General features: G+C 43.1%; 1 protein-coding gene across 2 annotated transcripts in view; it reads right to left on the reverse strand.

Annotated features, from left to right (window-relative positions):
* Window positions 1-2,341: 2,341 nt before the first annotated feature.
* Window positions 2,342-16,722, reverse strand: part of BMP1 (bone morphogenetic protein 1) — a 405,539-nt gene continuing 391,158 nt past the window's right edge. For both annotated transcript variants that reach the window (XM_069213962.1, XM_069213963.1), the window contains exons 19-20: window positions 4,470-4,720; window positions 2,342-3,562 (exon numbers count right to left, since the gene is read on the reverse strand). In XM_069213962.1, coding sequence (XP_069070063.1) covers window positions 3,428-3,562; window positions 4,470-4,720 — 386 coding nt within the window. In that variant the 3' untranslated portion in view covers window positions 2,342-3,427. The remainder of the gene's footprint in view (window positions 3,563-4,469; window positions 4,721-16,722) is intronic.

Below are 16,722 nucleotides of genomic sequence, written 5' to 3' on the forward strand. Positions count from 1 at the left end.
ATTACAAAACCTAATCCACTAGAATAACACTAACCATTTTGCACCAACGATCAAAATGATTATAAGTTCCAAGTACTGTTGAAAATGGAAAACAAAGCTAGTATCCTACGCTTCCCGAGTGCACACTACTTTGACGATAACCTACAACTAGAAGTTAGCTGCCAGCAGGATACACAGCACAGGAAGAACAAAAATAAGACCAGGGAAGATGCGAAGCTTCCAACAATAGAACAAGAACAGTGAATTAATAACGTCACTTCTCTCAAGATCAAACCATTCAACCTATGGTTAGGGACACGCAGACAGACTGAGGTCAAAAGTTAAAGGACTTAGGGCCAGATGTACGAAAAAACCAAATTGCGATTTGCAATTTGCGAGTCTCTGCGACTAGCAAATTGCAAGTCGCAATTTGGGATGCAGAAAGGTGTCTCAGACACCTTCTGCAAGTCGCTATGGGGTCGCAAAGACCCACCTCATTAATATTAATGAGGTGGGTCGCAAATTGCGGCCCCATAGCGACTATGGGCACTCGCTAACATGGAGGCCTGCTGACGTCAGCAGGCCTCCATGTTAGCGACCTGCTGCTCAATAAAGCAGGTTTTTTTTTTTTTTTTAAATGTAGCCCGTTTTCCCTAAGGGAAAACGAGCTGCATTTTAAAAAAATCCGAAACCTTTTGTTTCGGTTTTTTCAGGGCAGGGAGTGGTCCCAACTATTTTTGGGTGCAATCACAAACTGGAAGGGGTCCCCTTCCAATTTGCGATTGTGTTACCATCCACTTGAAGTGAAGATGGTAACTGCGATGCCATTTGCGACCGCATATGCGGTCGCAAATGGTATTGCATACCATTGCGAGTCGCAAATAGGAAGGGAACACGCCTTCCTATTTGCGAGTCGCACATGCATATTGCGATTTTCGCCGTTTGCGACTCGCAAAAGGGTTGCTACATCTGGCCCTTAATTCCTCAGAGCCACTCTCCATTTTGTGCCATCCATTTGTCAAACCTATTAACTACAAAGACCCGAAGGGGCAATTTAAAACAGAGGATGCGAGTATCACAAATGTATTCCCAGTTTCTGCGCTGGTGTTGAAGGGACACTTGCTAGTCACCATTCTTAGAATGCATAGAAGATAGATGGCAGTAGCATGCACTGGCCCCTGGGCATGTACTATTATTTCCAAACATTGGCCGTGAGGCGTGTGCTATTTATTATTACCACCCCCTAAACTGTAACTTAGAGGTTCTCCCAAAAACGTCTGCTGGAAGCTAACTAATGGAACGTCGTTGCTGGACTGACACTGTTTTGAAAGCATCTATTTAGCTCATTTTAAATGAAAGGCAGTGGATACATCTGCTATGTTCCTAAATTCAATATATTGTTTATCATTTAAAGATATTATTAGCAACTTTCTGTGTAAAGATTAAAATCAAAGGAGGGGTAGCCGGATGCCAGAATCTCCAACAAAGAGAAAAAATGAATATGTAAATCGATGACTGCCAGGACCTCCAACCAGCAAGGAGGAATCAGTCTTATAAGCAGCGCTGACTACAAAATCATCTGATCGGTAAGGAGCTAAATTCTTCTAAGAAGGGGTGACTGCCAACACCGCCCACCAACAAAGAGTAAAACCTACTTTTTACTCTTTACACCTGCTTCTGAAATAATTAAGGCCTATGAGCCTACCTCTCCAGAGATTCTGGCCTCATTAGCCTGTAAGGAGATACAATAGTACCTGTGGCAAAGCATCCCAAGTACCTCCTCTGTTGGAGTGAGGTTCTCATGGTGTACACTCTACTGGGATCACAATGTTAGCAGGGTACTCTGCCGATTTGGCTACTGTTTTGGACACACCACTTCTCGGTAACTAGAATGTGTCTTTAGGTTTAGTTGTATTCATTAATACATTTTTTTACTAATACTGACCTGTCTTTGAGTTGTACAGTTATTTGAAATCAACGGAGTCAAGTCCAAACAACTGTGCTGCGTGCAGAGTGGTTCTATGAGCAATTTAGGTTAAAACTTAAAAGCCAGCTACGAAAAGGGATTCCCTGGGCTGCTTTAGTTAGTTAAAGAGCTGCAAGGCAGGCTTGAAAAGCTAGCATGGAACTACCCAAGGGTGACGGAAACAACACAGTGGACCAAAAAAACAAGAAAGCAAGAGGAAGACAGTAAAGAAAACCGGTAACAAAACAAATGTGATAGTTTACATTTTCCTGCAACAGTTGCATGAAGATGTGGACTGAGGGTTACCTCTGTGCGGGCCTGGGGCACAAATCAGAGTTCATACATGGGGTCCCTGTGGATTGTCGTCCCCAGGTAGCACACACCAGTCTCCGCACAAAAGTTTAGTCCAGTTTAATGCGTGACAATAATTCTTGGTAGTTCTTAAAGAAATGAAAAAATAATATTGTACATAAAAAGTAGACCATTATTAGCCCCATGGCAGTCCTTGAGGATGATCCCAAGTTGTAAAGTTCATCAGCGAAGGCGACACACCTGGTGCCAGCAACCAACGAGGCAGCATGCCTGGTGCAAAGGATTAAGGGGGCAGCTAGTCCAGTGCCATGGATCAATAAGGACCCCAGTCAGTAAAAATGCATTAAAACAACCCTGGATCCAGCAATATGCTGCAATGACTGTGTACCCTTAACGGACATATGCATGTCTGTATCTATGTATACATCTGACATGAGTGCCTTATTCATGAGTTTGTATCTTGGGAATGTGTTGCTATTTGTGTGTCACTTCGTGTCTTATGCATGCCTGCTGGTCTTGTGAATAGCTGCGAGTTATACCCGTTTTCAATGCATACCTCTGCGTTGGTATGAATGTGTATCTGCTCAGAGTTATCTGGTTTTGGATATGCATGTATTACACTTGTTATCCGTAACTCATACCTGCTAATGTGTTTGTAGACAATTGGTATATGTGTATGTGTTAACTACCTGTTATTTACATGTGCATTCTGCTTGTAGCTCACATTTTTGTACACCTGCTCGATCTGAATGTTGAGTGTTCAGTATTCCTGTATAGTCTGCAATTTGTGTTCTATATTGTAAATTGATGAACTTATACTTTATTTTGTCCATCCATGTAGGCAGCCTATTTAGTGTTCTTATACTGCATGATGTGTATATCACTGTAGGTGTTCTGCATGCTTATGTCGTCTGCATGCTGTCTCTTCTGTATGCCTGCTTGTTATGCATATTTGCAAGTAGTGTATTACTTGGGCTTGTGTCGTCTGCATTTTCCGTATTTTGGGGGCTTTGTGGTTAATATTTAGTTTGCATGTTTTTGTATCCCATGTCTGTGTATATCCTTGTATGGCTTGATATGGCACACAGTCTCTCACACTTTTCCAGAATCCTTTTTGCCCCTGGAATAGATAGGCTGCTGCACGTGAGGTCTGATGCCCAGACTCCCAGGTCACTTTCTGGTGTGCAGGGTGTCCTGGAACTTGGTACTGGTATAGCGAAGATGGAAACCCTTCTTATTGATTGTATCATCCGAGTGAAACTTGATCATCACGGAATCGCCGGCAGAAAAAATCTCCTCCGGAGGCTGAGAGGAAAAAACATGAAAGAAGTTAGAATATGAGAAATGGGCAATTCACTTGCCCTCCCCTCACCTTCCTACCCTCTACGTGGCATAGCACCTCCCCATCGCCTTTCTCTCATTGCCTGCCTCCTTCTCATCTCTCATCCCCTTTCACTCTCCTCTCTTTGCCTGCTGCCTTCTCATCCCTGATCCCCTTTAACTCCCCCCTCTCACCATGGTCCTTTTATATACTTCCAGTCTTAACAACTAGTAGTGCCCTATACAAAGCTGGCTGTAAAAGCCACCTACACAGAACTTTGTGGAAGTCATCCTATTCTTTCCAGTCACGGAAGTGACCCTACTCTTCTCATGCTACTGGAGAGTGATGGAAACCACCCTAATTTCCCAACATAGGACAGGGTGGTGGAAACAACCCAACTCTCATATCAAGTGGTCACACAAGACCCATGTTCTATATTTACCTTGGTGTGGCCATAACAAGCAGCCTCCACTTAAGCTGCAATTCTGTCCAAGGCACCAAAATGCATGCAGAGTGCCAGAGCCTGCTTCCTACTAGAAGACTCCTCAACCTTTTCCTTTCCACATCCTGGACCACTTAATACTTAGCAATCACCCATCTTCACTTTCCCTCAAATATTTATTCCCAAACCTACAGCACTCTTGGCATTCCTCGTTTTTCCTCATTTGCAGCCATATCACTTGCCTTTCTCTGACTCTCCCTTGAACTGATTAGTTCTGGTCCTTATTCAAATCCAGCGCTGACTGTGAGAACTGCTCTGTTACAGGCACACAGTGAAGCTACCTGTTCTAAAGATTTAAGCAATGCCTTTCTGATGCCCCCAAATTCCATTTCCATGTGGCCCCTGAATTGTTTCCGAAAATGACATCCCCCATCTCACTGGGCATGTACCCCTGAGCCGCAGTAGCGCCCCAGCCTGGGCGCCATGCTGTCATAGCCATCATATAGCTCCATATAATCATAGCCGCAGTCCGCCTCTTCTTCCACTTCGAAGGTCTGGAAGATGAGCTCCACCCCGTAGCCCTCCTCAGCTACGATCACCCACTCGCAATCCGAAGCACCCGGGTAGTTATTGTCACCAAACTGGGCATGGGAGAAAAGGTCCTTGGTCTTCACTTCAGCCTTTAGGTTCCCTCCACACACTGCAACAATAAGAATGGGAAAATGCACTTATAAAGGCAGAAGTCACATACAAAGAAATCTGGTGTGATGTGCATATGCCGTAATAAAGCCACTCTGCAAAAATTGCAGAATTAGTACCTTGCCACATTGTAATCTATAGATCACCCACTTTCACCTCAAGTGAGACAACACAATAAATGATTACCCTGCTGTACAACCATAGAAACAACATCTAACTATAGAAATAGTGTATTATACCCAAACCCATAGTTGCATCCAGAGGAGCTAAACATAACCATAACCACCACCACCTTGTTATAGAACTAAGGAAAACAACATGTCAACTTAGACAACAGAATCACTAACAGCCAATCTGCTTGACAACTTACAGAACAAGGATCACACTTGAGCCACCACTGTGTCCTATAGAAATGTACCATATTTCATCATAAGCAACACCTTTATGTGTAACCAGCATCTCACAATGACCAACAGCTTAACCCAGCCACAGTGCATCATAATGAACAGCCTACCCTAGAATTGTAAAGGCAATACTCCAAAATAGCCAAAATGTTTGCCTTACATCTAGGAAAACAATAACTCAATATACCCAAGTATTTTCCCTATAGCCAGATGACCATTATTGGACACTAATCAACACCCTCCCATGAAGCCAGAGGAAACAATGTCAGCATAGGCAGACATGACCTATAGCCAGTGCAACAAGCATTATTGTTAACCAACATTGTGTCTTAAAGTCTGAGAAACTACAGGTCACCATAAACAAAACTGCCTCATTGAAATGGTAACCGTTTCTTACAACAAATTGGCTAACAACTAGAAGAGCACTAACTTACCATAGCCAACACCTTGCCTGAAAATGTTAAGAACAGTATTAACATACAAGTGGCAGCAGCACACTATTCAAATGTCAAGTAAGAATATCAGTATTTTGCTCTGCATTTAAACTAAGGTCTCGCTCATGGGTCTTTGTTTGATTGGTCTCAAAGGCATGCTATTGACAGATGTATTCCCTAAGGCCAACGTCACATAAAAAGATGGGTGCGCGTTTGGCTTACATAAGATCAACCATAACCACTCAAAAATCAGGCCTATGAAATGCATCCAATGCTAAACTCAATTATTTTAAATGTGCCAGTGCCACTGAGAGGTATTAATGGCATGGATACTGCACATCATTGGAAGGAGCAGCTGTGATTAGGTCATCTGCAGGAAGACTCCAGCATCCAGCTGCTTGACAGCCAGCATAAGTTCGAATGAAATGTCAGCTAAGGATCAAAGTAGCATAAAGAAGATTTCCCAAACCTGCATGATGTCTCCATTAGGTGCTACGAATTTGGTGCACTTCTTGGTCATTTTGGTACATAAAGGTCGGTGTCTAAAGTTAACAAGTTGTATAACAAAGGGAGTTACTTGTAAGATCAGAAGTGAAAGCGCAGACTCTTCGTATTTGAGACTGAGGCATGATTTGCTCTCCCTGACTTAGCAGCTCCAGCAACAAGTCAAAAGAGTGCAAGATGAAATAACCAGTAATCGGTAAAAACACTAGTTGCCGTGAAAGGTGGGAAGAGTCATACTAGTAGACTGCATGCCTACATGAATTGGAAGGCTGCACAGGAATGTACACTGATGGGTGAAGGGCCTCAAAAGCCAGAGAATGCCTAAAGACAGGAACTTGGAATATGTACGGTGAATTCTGAATAGCCTGCTGGGAACACAAGAAGCAATGCATTGGACAGTGGAGCAAAGAGACCTTTTGGGGAACTAATACAAGGCACTCAAACCATTGGGTTATAAAGAAGTTCGTAACCTATGTAGAGGAAGGGGTGAGGTGAGGGGTAATCTTTGAAAGCCAAAGCGGTATGCCGAAACTGTTTGCAATGTTGTGCCAGTGGGAGGACACTATGAAATAAGTTAAGAAATTATTTACTTACCCGTAACTCTAGTTTGACAACGTTGCCATCATTTTTACATTGGAATGCTTGACTGATTCGCTATTGTCAGGCAGGGAATCCCTGAGATTTTTAAAATTCAACGAACAGTGTTAAAATGACCGTAGGCCCCAAAACAGTGTATGTTTAGTAGCACATCCACCTCATTTGAAATAACCCAAACTTCAGCTAATGAGGTGGATGTGCGTTGCTCTCTATGCCCCATTGAAACCACCACTGATCAGATTTCATAGCATAAGTGTGAAGGATATAATGAAGTAGGTAGTGAGCTTCTGACTGGGAAAGGGGGGTGTTACTTGTGAATCTATAAACAGTTCCACAGAATCGGAGTTAGAGGCAAGTAATTAACTTTTTCATCAGTGGACGGTTTATAGACTAGCAAAAAGTAAAAAAAAAACATGTAATAAACTGGATGAAGGCTTATTTTTAGTCACACAGTGTCCAAGAAGTCTTGGCCCTGCAATAATTAGTGAATGTGTTCCTGTTTTTACCATGTGGCTTCACAGCAGATGTCCTGGAGAAGGACTCCTTGACAGAGCACCACAAAAGCAGACATGCTTCTAGTAGGATTTTCAAATTACTTTCATGGGTGTCCTTTAATCCTTGTGGCAGAAAGTGACGCAGAAGGGGGTCAGCAGGCAATGCCTTGTTTGCACAAACAGCAGCCCCTGCTCGGACAACATAAAGAGACAGAGCTGGTAAGAAGTCTTTAATTCTGTCCATATACTTAATGCTATGAAATTCAGAGTACACTGTTCCTATCTAAAAAGATTATCAGGGTGAAAAAATTATATATATATGTATATATATATACAGGAGCAAGAACCCTCATGCATCACAATGGATGACTGGCTTCATCATTGGGACAGCTCCTCGTTAGGCTGGTACTGCAATGCCTAACGGGCTCCCCCCAAGGGGGAGCTCTTACCCGGGGTGCTCAAGTAGTCGCACAAAAAATAGTTTGTTTAAAAGAGGTGCCCAATTCGAAGAACCCAAAAATAAGTGGAGTGAATAGAATTAATTAAAATTGGTTCATCATCAACAAATATCACTCATACTTTAATCAGTTTTATGTGATGAAGACCAAGATTAAAAACAAGGTGGAGAGTAAGGGTGATAAATAATTGTCACCCACTCTCGAAACAAATGAGGATAAACACTATATGGTATCACTCAATGACAGGTCTACATGTTTCGCGTCGAGATGGTCCAGCCGGATCCTATGACGCTTCCTCAGGACCAATAAAAAATCTACTCCAAAATGCCAGAACTAATGTTCAACAATATCTAGGAATAAGTAGTCACTTACTTAGTTCTACTCGTATAAAAAGGTCGCCCTAAATAGATGAAACAAAACCCAAGATCAGGTTGTGTCACTAAAAATGCAAGGTTAGTGCATGTGTGAAGTTAGTATGGATTACGGTGTCTCACACTAGTGAAAAATTATATATGAAAGTTAGCTTACCATCCCCAATTTCAGGATAGTGCTAAAAGGATCACGGTCAGGAAAAGGAACTAATATTCTGTTGGTGCATAATCAAAAAAAGTTAGTGTAATAAGCAGTTCACATATATCAATAGTCCACAGAACGCCAAATCAAGTGCTACTCCGCATAGCAATCATTATCAATATTCATATGACTTTCATATCAGCAGAGAAAACCATCGTTCATGGAAAAGGTATCATAAGTTAGTGTAGATGGAGAAATCAGTGACCATCTCAAAATTGTAGTAATAGTTGTAGGTTACAGGGATTCGTTATTGATGGACAAATCTGTGATCATCTCAAAAAATTATTCATAACTGGATGGTAAGAGGGACTAGACATAAATGATTGTATTTATAAATAATCTTATTTTTTTAGACATTCATTTGTAACAAGGCTCGTGACAGTGTGGGACTGGAAAATTATCCAGTTCTAAATCAAATCAGCGATCGAAGAGATTAGATAGCAGTTGAAACACCCATCCGAGTCGATTACATTATTTATAAAGGACAGTTAAGCGTATACAAGTAAATACTCGTTGTATATCGATGGTTAAATCGCTCTGTCCAGGTACAGGAATCGGCATTAAATGGAAAAGAAGAGGTGAAAGAAGTCAGGAAAAACAAATATAGAAAAATGACTTACTTCTCATTCCTTAGCAGTCGGCTTATTAACCTACCCTCGAGACCCGTGCCCTAGTCGAACAAAGGTCCGACGTTGTGCCGGTGTTTTACGAGGAAATACGACGAATGAACCCGGAAATACTTGCCGGTTCTCATGTAGTAAAAAGAAAAAACGGACTTCGGCCCGTAGTTTATTGCCTGAATAGGGGACTACAAATACGGAGTTATTTATTTCAGAAGTTCGATTAGGGAAATGTCCGATCTACTCGATCGAAATTTTTTAAAAAACATTTTTAAAGGTGAACCAATTGAAAGGACATGCAGATGGAAACGCGCATGGTATATATAGCGCATTATTACATGTATATGTGTTGTAAGGTCCTTCACAGCTCGCAGAGCATGGGAATGTGAGGATCCCTACGGAAACTTTCAGATGTCTGCCAAATACAGGGAAAAGGCAGAACAAGAATGAGAGTAGAGACAAAAATAGAATTACTATTAGCTAATAATCAATGCTGGTTCAGAGTCATACAAAGTTTATGATGATTCTCAAAACTTTTTAGAAGAGAACAACAATGGATTTTCAAATTAGGGACAGCGACACGAGGATTAAATGATGATATACCTTGGACCATCCTCTCGTCATAACTCACTCTTCTGCTGAATAATACATTGAGTATCATCATTAACTTTGTATGACTCTGAACCAGCATTGATTATTAGCTAATAGTAATTCTATTTTTGTCTCTACTCTCATTCTATTTTTGTCTCTACTTTCATTCTTGTTCTGCCTTTTCCCTGTATTTGGCAGACATCTAAAAGTTTCCGTAGGGATCCTCACATTCCCATGCTCTGCGAGCTGTGAAGGACCTTACAACACATATACATGTAATAATGCGCTATATATACCATGCGCGTTTCCATCTGCATGTCCTTTCAATTGGTTCACCTTCAAAAATTGTAAAAAAAGAATTTCGATCGAGTGGATCGGACATTTCCCTAATCGAACTTCTGAAATAAATAACTCCGTATTTGTAGTCCCCTATTCAGGCAATAAACTACGGGCCGAAGACCGTTTTTTCTTTTTACTACATCAGAACCGGCAAGTATTTCCGGGTTCATTCGTCGTATTTCCTCGTAAAACACCGGCACAACGTCGGACCTTTGTTCGACTAGGGCACGGGTCTCGAGGGTAGGTTAATAAGCCGACTGCTAAGGAATGAGAAGTAAGTCATTTTTCTATATTTGTTTTTCCTGACTTCTTTCACCTCTTCTTTTCCATTTAATGCCGATTCCTGTACCTGGACAGAGCGATTTAACCATCGATATACAACGAGTATTTACTTGTATACGCTTAACTGTCCTTTATAAATAATGTAATCGACTCGGATGGGTGTTTCAACTGCTATCTAATCTCTTCGATCGCTGATTTGATTTAGAACTGGATAATTTTCCAGTCCCACACTGTCACGAGCCTTGTTACAAATGAATGTCTAAAAAAAATATGATTATTTATAAATACAATCATTTATGTCTAGTCCCTCTTACCATCCAGTTATGAATAATTTTTTGAGATGATCCCAGATTTCTCCATCAATAACGAATCCCTGTAACCTACAACTATTACTACAATTTTGAGATGATCACTGATTTCTCCATCTACACTAACTTATGATACCTTTTCCATGAACGATGGTTTTCTCTGCTGATATGAAAGTCATATGAATATTGATAATGATTGCTATGCGGAGTAGCACTTGATTTGGCGTTCTGTGGACTATTGATATATGTGAACTGCTTATTACACTAACTTTTTTTGATTATGCACCAACAGAATATTAGTTCCTTTTCCTGACCGTGATCCTTTTAGCACTATCCTGAAATTGGGGATGGTAAGCTAACTTTCATATATAATTTTTCACTAGTGTGAGACACCGTAATCCATACTAACTTCACACATGCACTAACCTTGCATTTTTAGTGACACAACCTGATCTTGGATTTTGTTTCATCTATTTAGGGCGACCTTTTAATACGAGTAGAACTAAGTAAGTGACTACTTATTCCTAGATATTGTTGAACATTAGTTCTGGCATTTTGGAGTAGATTTTTTATTGGTCCTGAGGAAGCGTCATAGGATCCGGCTGGACCATCTCGACGCGAAACATGTAGACCTGTCATTGAGTGATACCATATAGTGTTTATCCTCATTTGTTTCGAGAGTGGGTGACCATTATTTATCACCCTTACTCTCCACCTTGTTTTTAATCTTGGTCTTCATCACATAAAACTGATTAAAGTATGAGTGATATTTGTTGATGATGAACCAATTTTAATTCATTCTATTCACTTCACTTATTTTTGGGTTCTTCGAATTGGGCACCTCTTTTAAACAAACTATTTTTTGTGCGACTACTTGAGCACCCCGGGTAAGAGCTCCCCCTTGGGGGGAGCCCGTTAGGCATTGCAGTACCAGCCTAACGAGGAGCTGTCCCAATGATGAAGCCAGTCATCCATTGTGATGCATGAGGGTTCTTGCTCCTGTATATATATATATACATATATATATAATTTTTTCACCCTGATAATCTTTTTAGATAGGAACAGTGTACTCTGAATTTCATAACGTTTATATTGGGAGGCTGTACACTGGACCTGCAATCTCCCGGTCCCTCTTCTATCGATCCATATACTTAATGCATCTGAGAATACCTGGTCAGTGTAGAGAATTTTCTGCTTATGTTGTTGGGTTTAACTAGAAATATCGAAATAACAGGTTTTGCCAAATAAAGTTATGAAGCCACCACAGCAGGGCTGGACAGGGAACGCATAGCAGCCCTAGCAACGTTGCCTGACCAGCTCCTGGGGGGTGTAGGAAAGGGAGTGAATGGGGGAAGGGTTTGGAGGTGGGGGTGCAAGAGTGAAAAACTGCTGCTTTTGTTAGTGGGGGGAAACATTGGAGCAACGCTTCAAAACCGGGCTCCCGTAACAAAACGGGCACCTACTGGTGCAAAACCAGCCGACACTCTTCCAGCCTCTCAGGGAAACGCCTGAAGCCCGCTATGGCCAGTCCGTCCTTGCACCATAGGCATGAACCTAGGGTTGTGCTGTGCAAGATGACTTTGTACTTCGTAGAATGGAGATTATTGTGAAAGCCAGGAGCTCTCCTATTCTCTTTGCTAATGTTAGAACCAAAGGTAGTGCAGGCATCCATGAGAGGTAGTTCAATTATGCCACATGGATTTGGACACAGGGAGGTAATAGGAGCTGGCTGAGTACTGTGTTCAATTTCCATGGCACTGGGGAATGGCAAACTGTAGGGACAGCCAAGAAAAGAACTTCCATGAACGGACTGATGAGCCTCTGAGAAGAGATGGGTGGAGGGACAAAGTATCTTCTGAAACTGGATATTGTGAACAGGCGAACTACATCTGAGGCATATTTTCCCTTCCTAGGACTGGTTAAGTAGGTACAGCAGAATTATATGCTGCTGTATTGAGACAGGATTTAGGCTTTCGTGCCATGTACAAAAATGCCTACACTTGGTGTAGGTCCACTGTAGGACAGGTGCCAGACAGAAAAAGTATCGTTATACCACCTGGAGAAATCACCAATTTCTAGGTGGTCTGTAAACAGACTGTTGTCAACAGAGATCTCAGGCCATGACACAAGAACTGTCCATTGTGTCTGGAGAGATGGCTGGGATACATTTTCAGTAAAATCAGTAGGTTTTGGGATAGGCAGACTAGATCTGTGTACTAGAAATTGCAGGGTTATCTCGGAGCTTTAAGCATCGAGAAACATAATTCTTAATTGGCCTTCAACAGAAGCCTGGGGAAGAGGATAACAGGCCAAAGTTGAAAATGATGGACCAAGTCATTAAGGAGGCATATACTATTAAGGCAGATTGCCAGTGCCTGCTTGGAGAAGCCCAGCATTTTTCTGTTCTCATGTGACAAAACAGATCTAGCTTGGGATTGCCCCACTTCCTGAAGATTTGCTGATGTTCTTCGTGAAGCTACTATTCGTAGCAATCAAACAGCAGGCAGCCACGGGCATATCACCGTTCTTTTTGGATCCCTGTTAGGTGTTCCCATGAGAAGTCTAAGCCAGTTAATACAGACCAGTCCCACAGTAACTCTGCCTCCTCTGAATGAGTGCAGGAGCTTGTGCCTACCTCTTCTGCTTGGAAATTGAAGACACACAGTGTACAGTACCGAATAGCTTCAGAGCAGTCTTGTTTAACAGTAGTGGTAGGAAAGCCTGCAGAGCTAAATGGACAGCTTGTAATTCCAAAATGTTAACATGGAAATATTTATCTTCTGCTGACTACTGGTTCTTTTTTTAAAAGGTCCAGCTTAAGAGTACCACAGTCCTCCATTGAGGCATTAGTTAGCATGACAACTCAAGGCTGTGTTGGTTGAAATAGAAGTCCAGCATTTAGATTTTCAGAAACTTTCCAGAACAACAGAGCTTTCTTCAGACAGTGCGTGGCATTGACTGCCATTCCATGATTCTGTTTCTTGTTGCCACTACAAACCTAATTGTTGCTGAATTAGTCACATATGTAGCTGGTACAAAGTTACCACCACTATGCTTGATTACATGACCCTGCAACGACTTGTATTCCCTGGCAGGGACTAATGTTGTGCACATGACTGCTCCCATGAACTGAAGGTGTGCAGTAGGGTGGATGGAAGATTTGCCCATGTTGAGTTTCGAGCCCTGCTGTTGAACAGGTTATTGTGGAAGACTGGGCTTCCTGAACAGAGGAGGCCTTCAGCAGCCAATTACTTAGATATGAAAAAACCTGGTGGCCTGCCATTGAAAAATGACTGACTAGAGCAAGACATTTATTGAAGAATTTGGGCGCAGATTTTTAGGCCAAATAGGAGTATTGTAAATTGATGGTGCAGTCCTGCCTCAGATATTGTCTGTGGTTTGTGAGAATGAGGGTGTGAACATAAGCACCCTGTCGATCCAGGAACGTGATGAATACTCCGTCCTAAAGCAACAGATCCATGATGTTAGCTCAACTGCCTGTGTCAGTAACAGTGCCAACCTTATCCACCATACCTGCTAAGATTCCTCAATGTCCCTAGGATCTTCTGGAGTCATGAAAGCAAGACCATGAAGGCCTTCCATATTGAAGAGCACACAAGGAGTAAGCTGTGTCTGTCTTGATGCTCAATAGGACGATGTTATCAGGATTTTGAAGAGGAATTTCCCATAAAAGGGCATGTCTAAAATCCTACCCTGCATCTTCAGGTTTGAAACAAGTGCACTTTAGCCAGCCTTGCCCCCTCTGCATCGCAGCCTGAGCTTTCTGATGAAAATTGTATTTGGAACATCCACAATGAAATACTAGTGTATTAAAAATAAAAAAAAGAACAGGTTTTGGAAGGATCATCATTTGCTGCAAAGCGTTGAGGGGGTGTTGAGGGGGTTTGTGGGATCTTACACCACAGGTGAGTCCCGATGACGGACTTTGGCAAAAAAAGATGTTCATAACCCCATTATCATCTTTTCAGAAACAAATGAGTCAGTTGGGTGGAGTCCTTATAATACTGTGTTTCCTCAAAACTCCTCTAGCATCCTTGCCGTATTGAGATTCTCCATATTCTTCCATTATGGATTCATAGTCCAGATGCATATGGGATCGAGCTAAGTTGGGCTGTATACTGGGTCTGAGGCATGATCCAGTCACTGATCTCTGCCATTATCTCAAAGTCCAGCCTATGTCCCTCATGTTTAGAGATCCCACCAGATGTTGAATCACGAGGAACAATGAGTCCATGACCCACACCCGCTCTGCCTGCTGCAGTACTACAGGGCGGTGTTGTTGTCCGTAAACACCTCCACAATCTTTCCCTTGATAGAGGGAAGAAAGGCTTTCAATGCCAGCCAGATCACACAGAGTTCCATCAGGTTGATGTGGAGTCCAGTTTCTCGAGATGCCTCCAATATCCACCTCTCTCAAGTGGCCACCCCATCCCAGTAGTGACACATCTGTCACTACTGTCAAATCTGGTTGGGGAAGGGAGAGGATCTGCCTCTGACCCAATCGCAGTTTATTATCCACCACTGCAGATCTTGCACAGTTCCCTCCGAGATCTGGGCTCTGTTGGAGTGATTACTCTGGTGCTGCGACCACTGGAACTTCAAATCCCACTGCACAGCCTGCATTTGCCATCTGGCATGTGTCACCAGCAGGATGCAGGTGACCTTTAGACCCAGCAGCTTTAGTCATTCTCACTGAATTCCAGGATAGAGGCTTAAGCATCAGTATCACAGTGTGAATTATCGTGGACTCGCCGCTCGGGAGGATAGGCTCAAAAGTGCACTGTGTCCAGCACTGCTACAATGAAAGGGAGTATCTGGGAGGGAATCAGATGTGACTTTGGCATGTTTATAGTGAACTTCAGAAAATGCAGGATGTCCGCCATAGTCTGGAGGTGGGAAACGACAACCTGGGGTGAACTCACCTTCAACTGAGATGGGGAAAGACTGAAGACCATGAGCTCCTTAGATGAGCTGCAACCCCTGCCTTCACCTTGGTGAGCACCCAAAGGGCACTGGTAATGCCAAAGGGGAGCACAGTGAACTGAAAGTGCTTGTGGCCTACTGTGAACCCCAAGTAACGTCTGTGGGCAGGCAGGATGGGGCTATGAAAGGAAGCGTCCTGCAAGTCCAAAGCTGCAATCTAGTCTCCTGGATCCAGAGCAGATAGGACCTGAGCCAAAGTGAGTAACTTGAACTTCTCCTTGATGAAGAAATTGAGGGCCTGAAGGTCTAGGATAGGGTGGAGGCCCATGTCCTTTTTAGGGACTAGAAAGTAGCGGGAATAGCACCCACAGCCTACCACCATGGCTCCCTTGGCCAAGAAAGCTGTATCTTCCTTGTGGAGAAGGGACAAATGATCCTTCATCATCGGATCCTAGGATGGTGGCATGGATGAAGGCGTAGTCTCGAACGGGAGGGAGTAGCCCCTTCAGACTATCTGCAAAACCCACCTGTCTGACGTAATGGATTGTCAGCGAAGCAGCTGATGTTGAACCCTGCTGCCAACTGGCCCATGGTGGGGAATAGCCAGACTAGGAAGGTTTAGAGGCTGCTGCAGAGTCAAGGGTGGCAGTGGACTGACCAGACTGCTCGGCAACGCAGAGGTGGGGCAGCATTCGTGGCACAGTACCTGATCAGGCGCCGTTGGAGAACCCTTCTGTAAGTATGAAAGGGGCAAAAGGCAGACTGGGGGATGAGGGGCCACCGTGAGGCCCAATGGACTCGTCGTAGCTCAAGAATTCTTGAAGTGCACAAGCGTTGAGTCTGCCTCATCTCCGAAAGGATGGGTACCATCAAAGGACATGTCCATCAAAGAAGTCTGGACATCCGCCACAAAGCCAGATGTCCTCAGCCAGATATGGCACCTCAGGGCCACTGTCGAAGAAACCACTCTACCTAGCAAGTTGGTCGTGTCAAGTCTGCAAGAAATTGTGAACTGTGACGCATCTCTCCCATTGGCAACAGCCTGGGTCTTCTCTGGGACATGTGGCAACACTTGCACAACCATATCTCACAGTGTGTAGCAATAACGGTCCAAAAGGCATGCGATGTTCACGTACCACAATACAAGGCTGGTGGAAGAAAACATATTTTACCAATGTGAGTCCAACATTTTGGATTACCTATCTGGAGGAGCGGAAGGAAAGGCACCATGGGAGGTAGATGCTTGGTCCAGCAAGCTCTCAGGTGTGCGGTGTTGTGTCAAGAAACTTGGGTCCCCAGGTGCAGGGCGGTTGCAGCGGGCAATCATACTTTTCACAGGAGCTTCTGTGCTAGGTTTGAATCAAGTACCCAGTAGGATCAGTGAGGGCATCATTTAACAGGAGCAGGTGTTCTGGAGAGGAAGCTTTCGGCTGCAGCACCTCTGTTAAGAGGTTA

Source organism: Pleurodeles waltl, chromosome 11 (assembly GCF_031143425.1).
Source record: "Pleurodeles waltl isolate 20211129_DDA chromosome 11, aPleWal1.hap1.20221129, whole genome shotgun sequence".
Lineage (NCBI taxonomy): Eukaryota > Metazoa > Chordata > Amphibia > Caudata > Salamandridae > Pleurodeles > Pleurodeles waltl.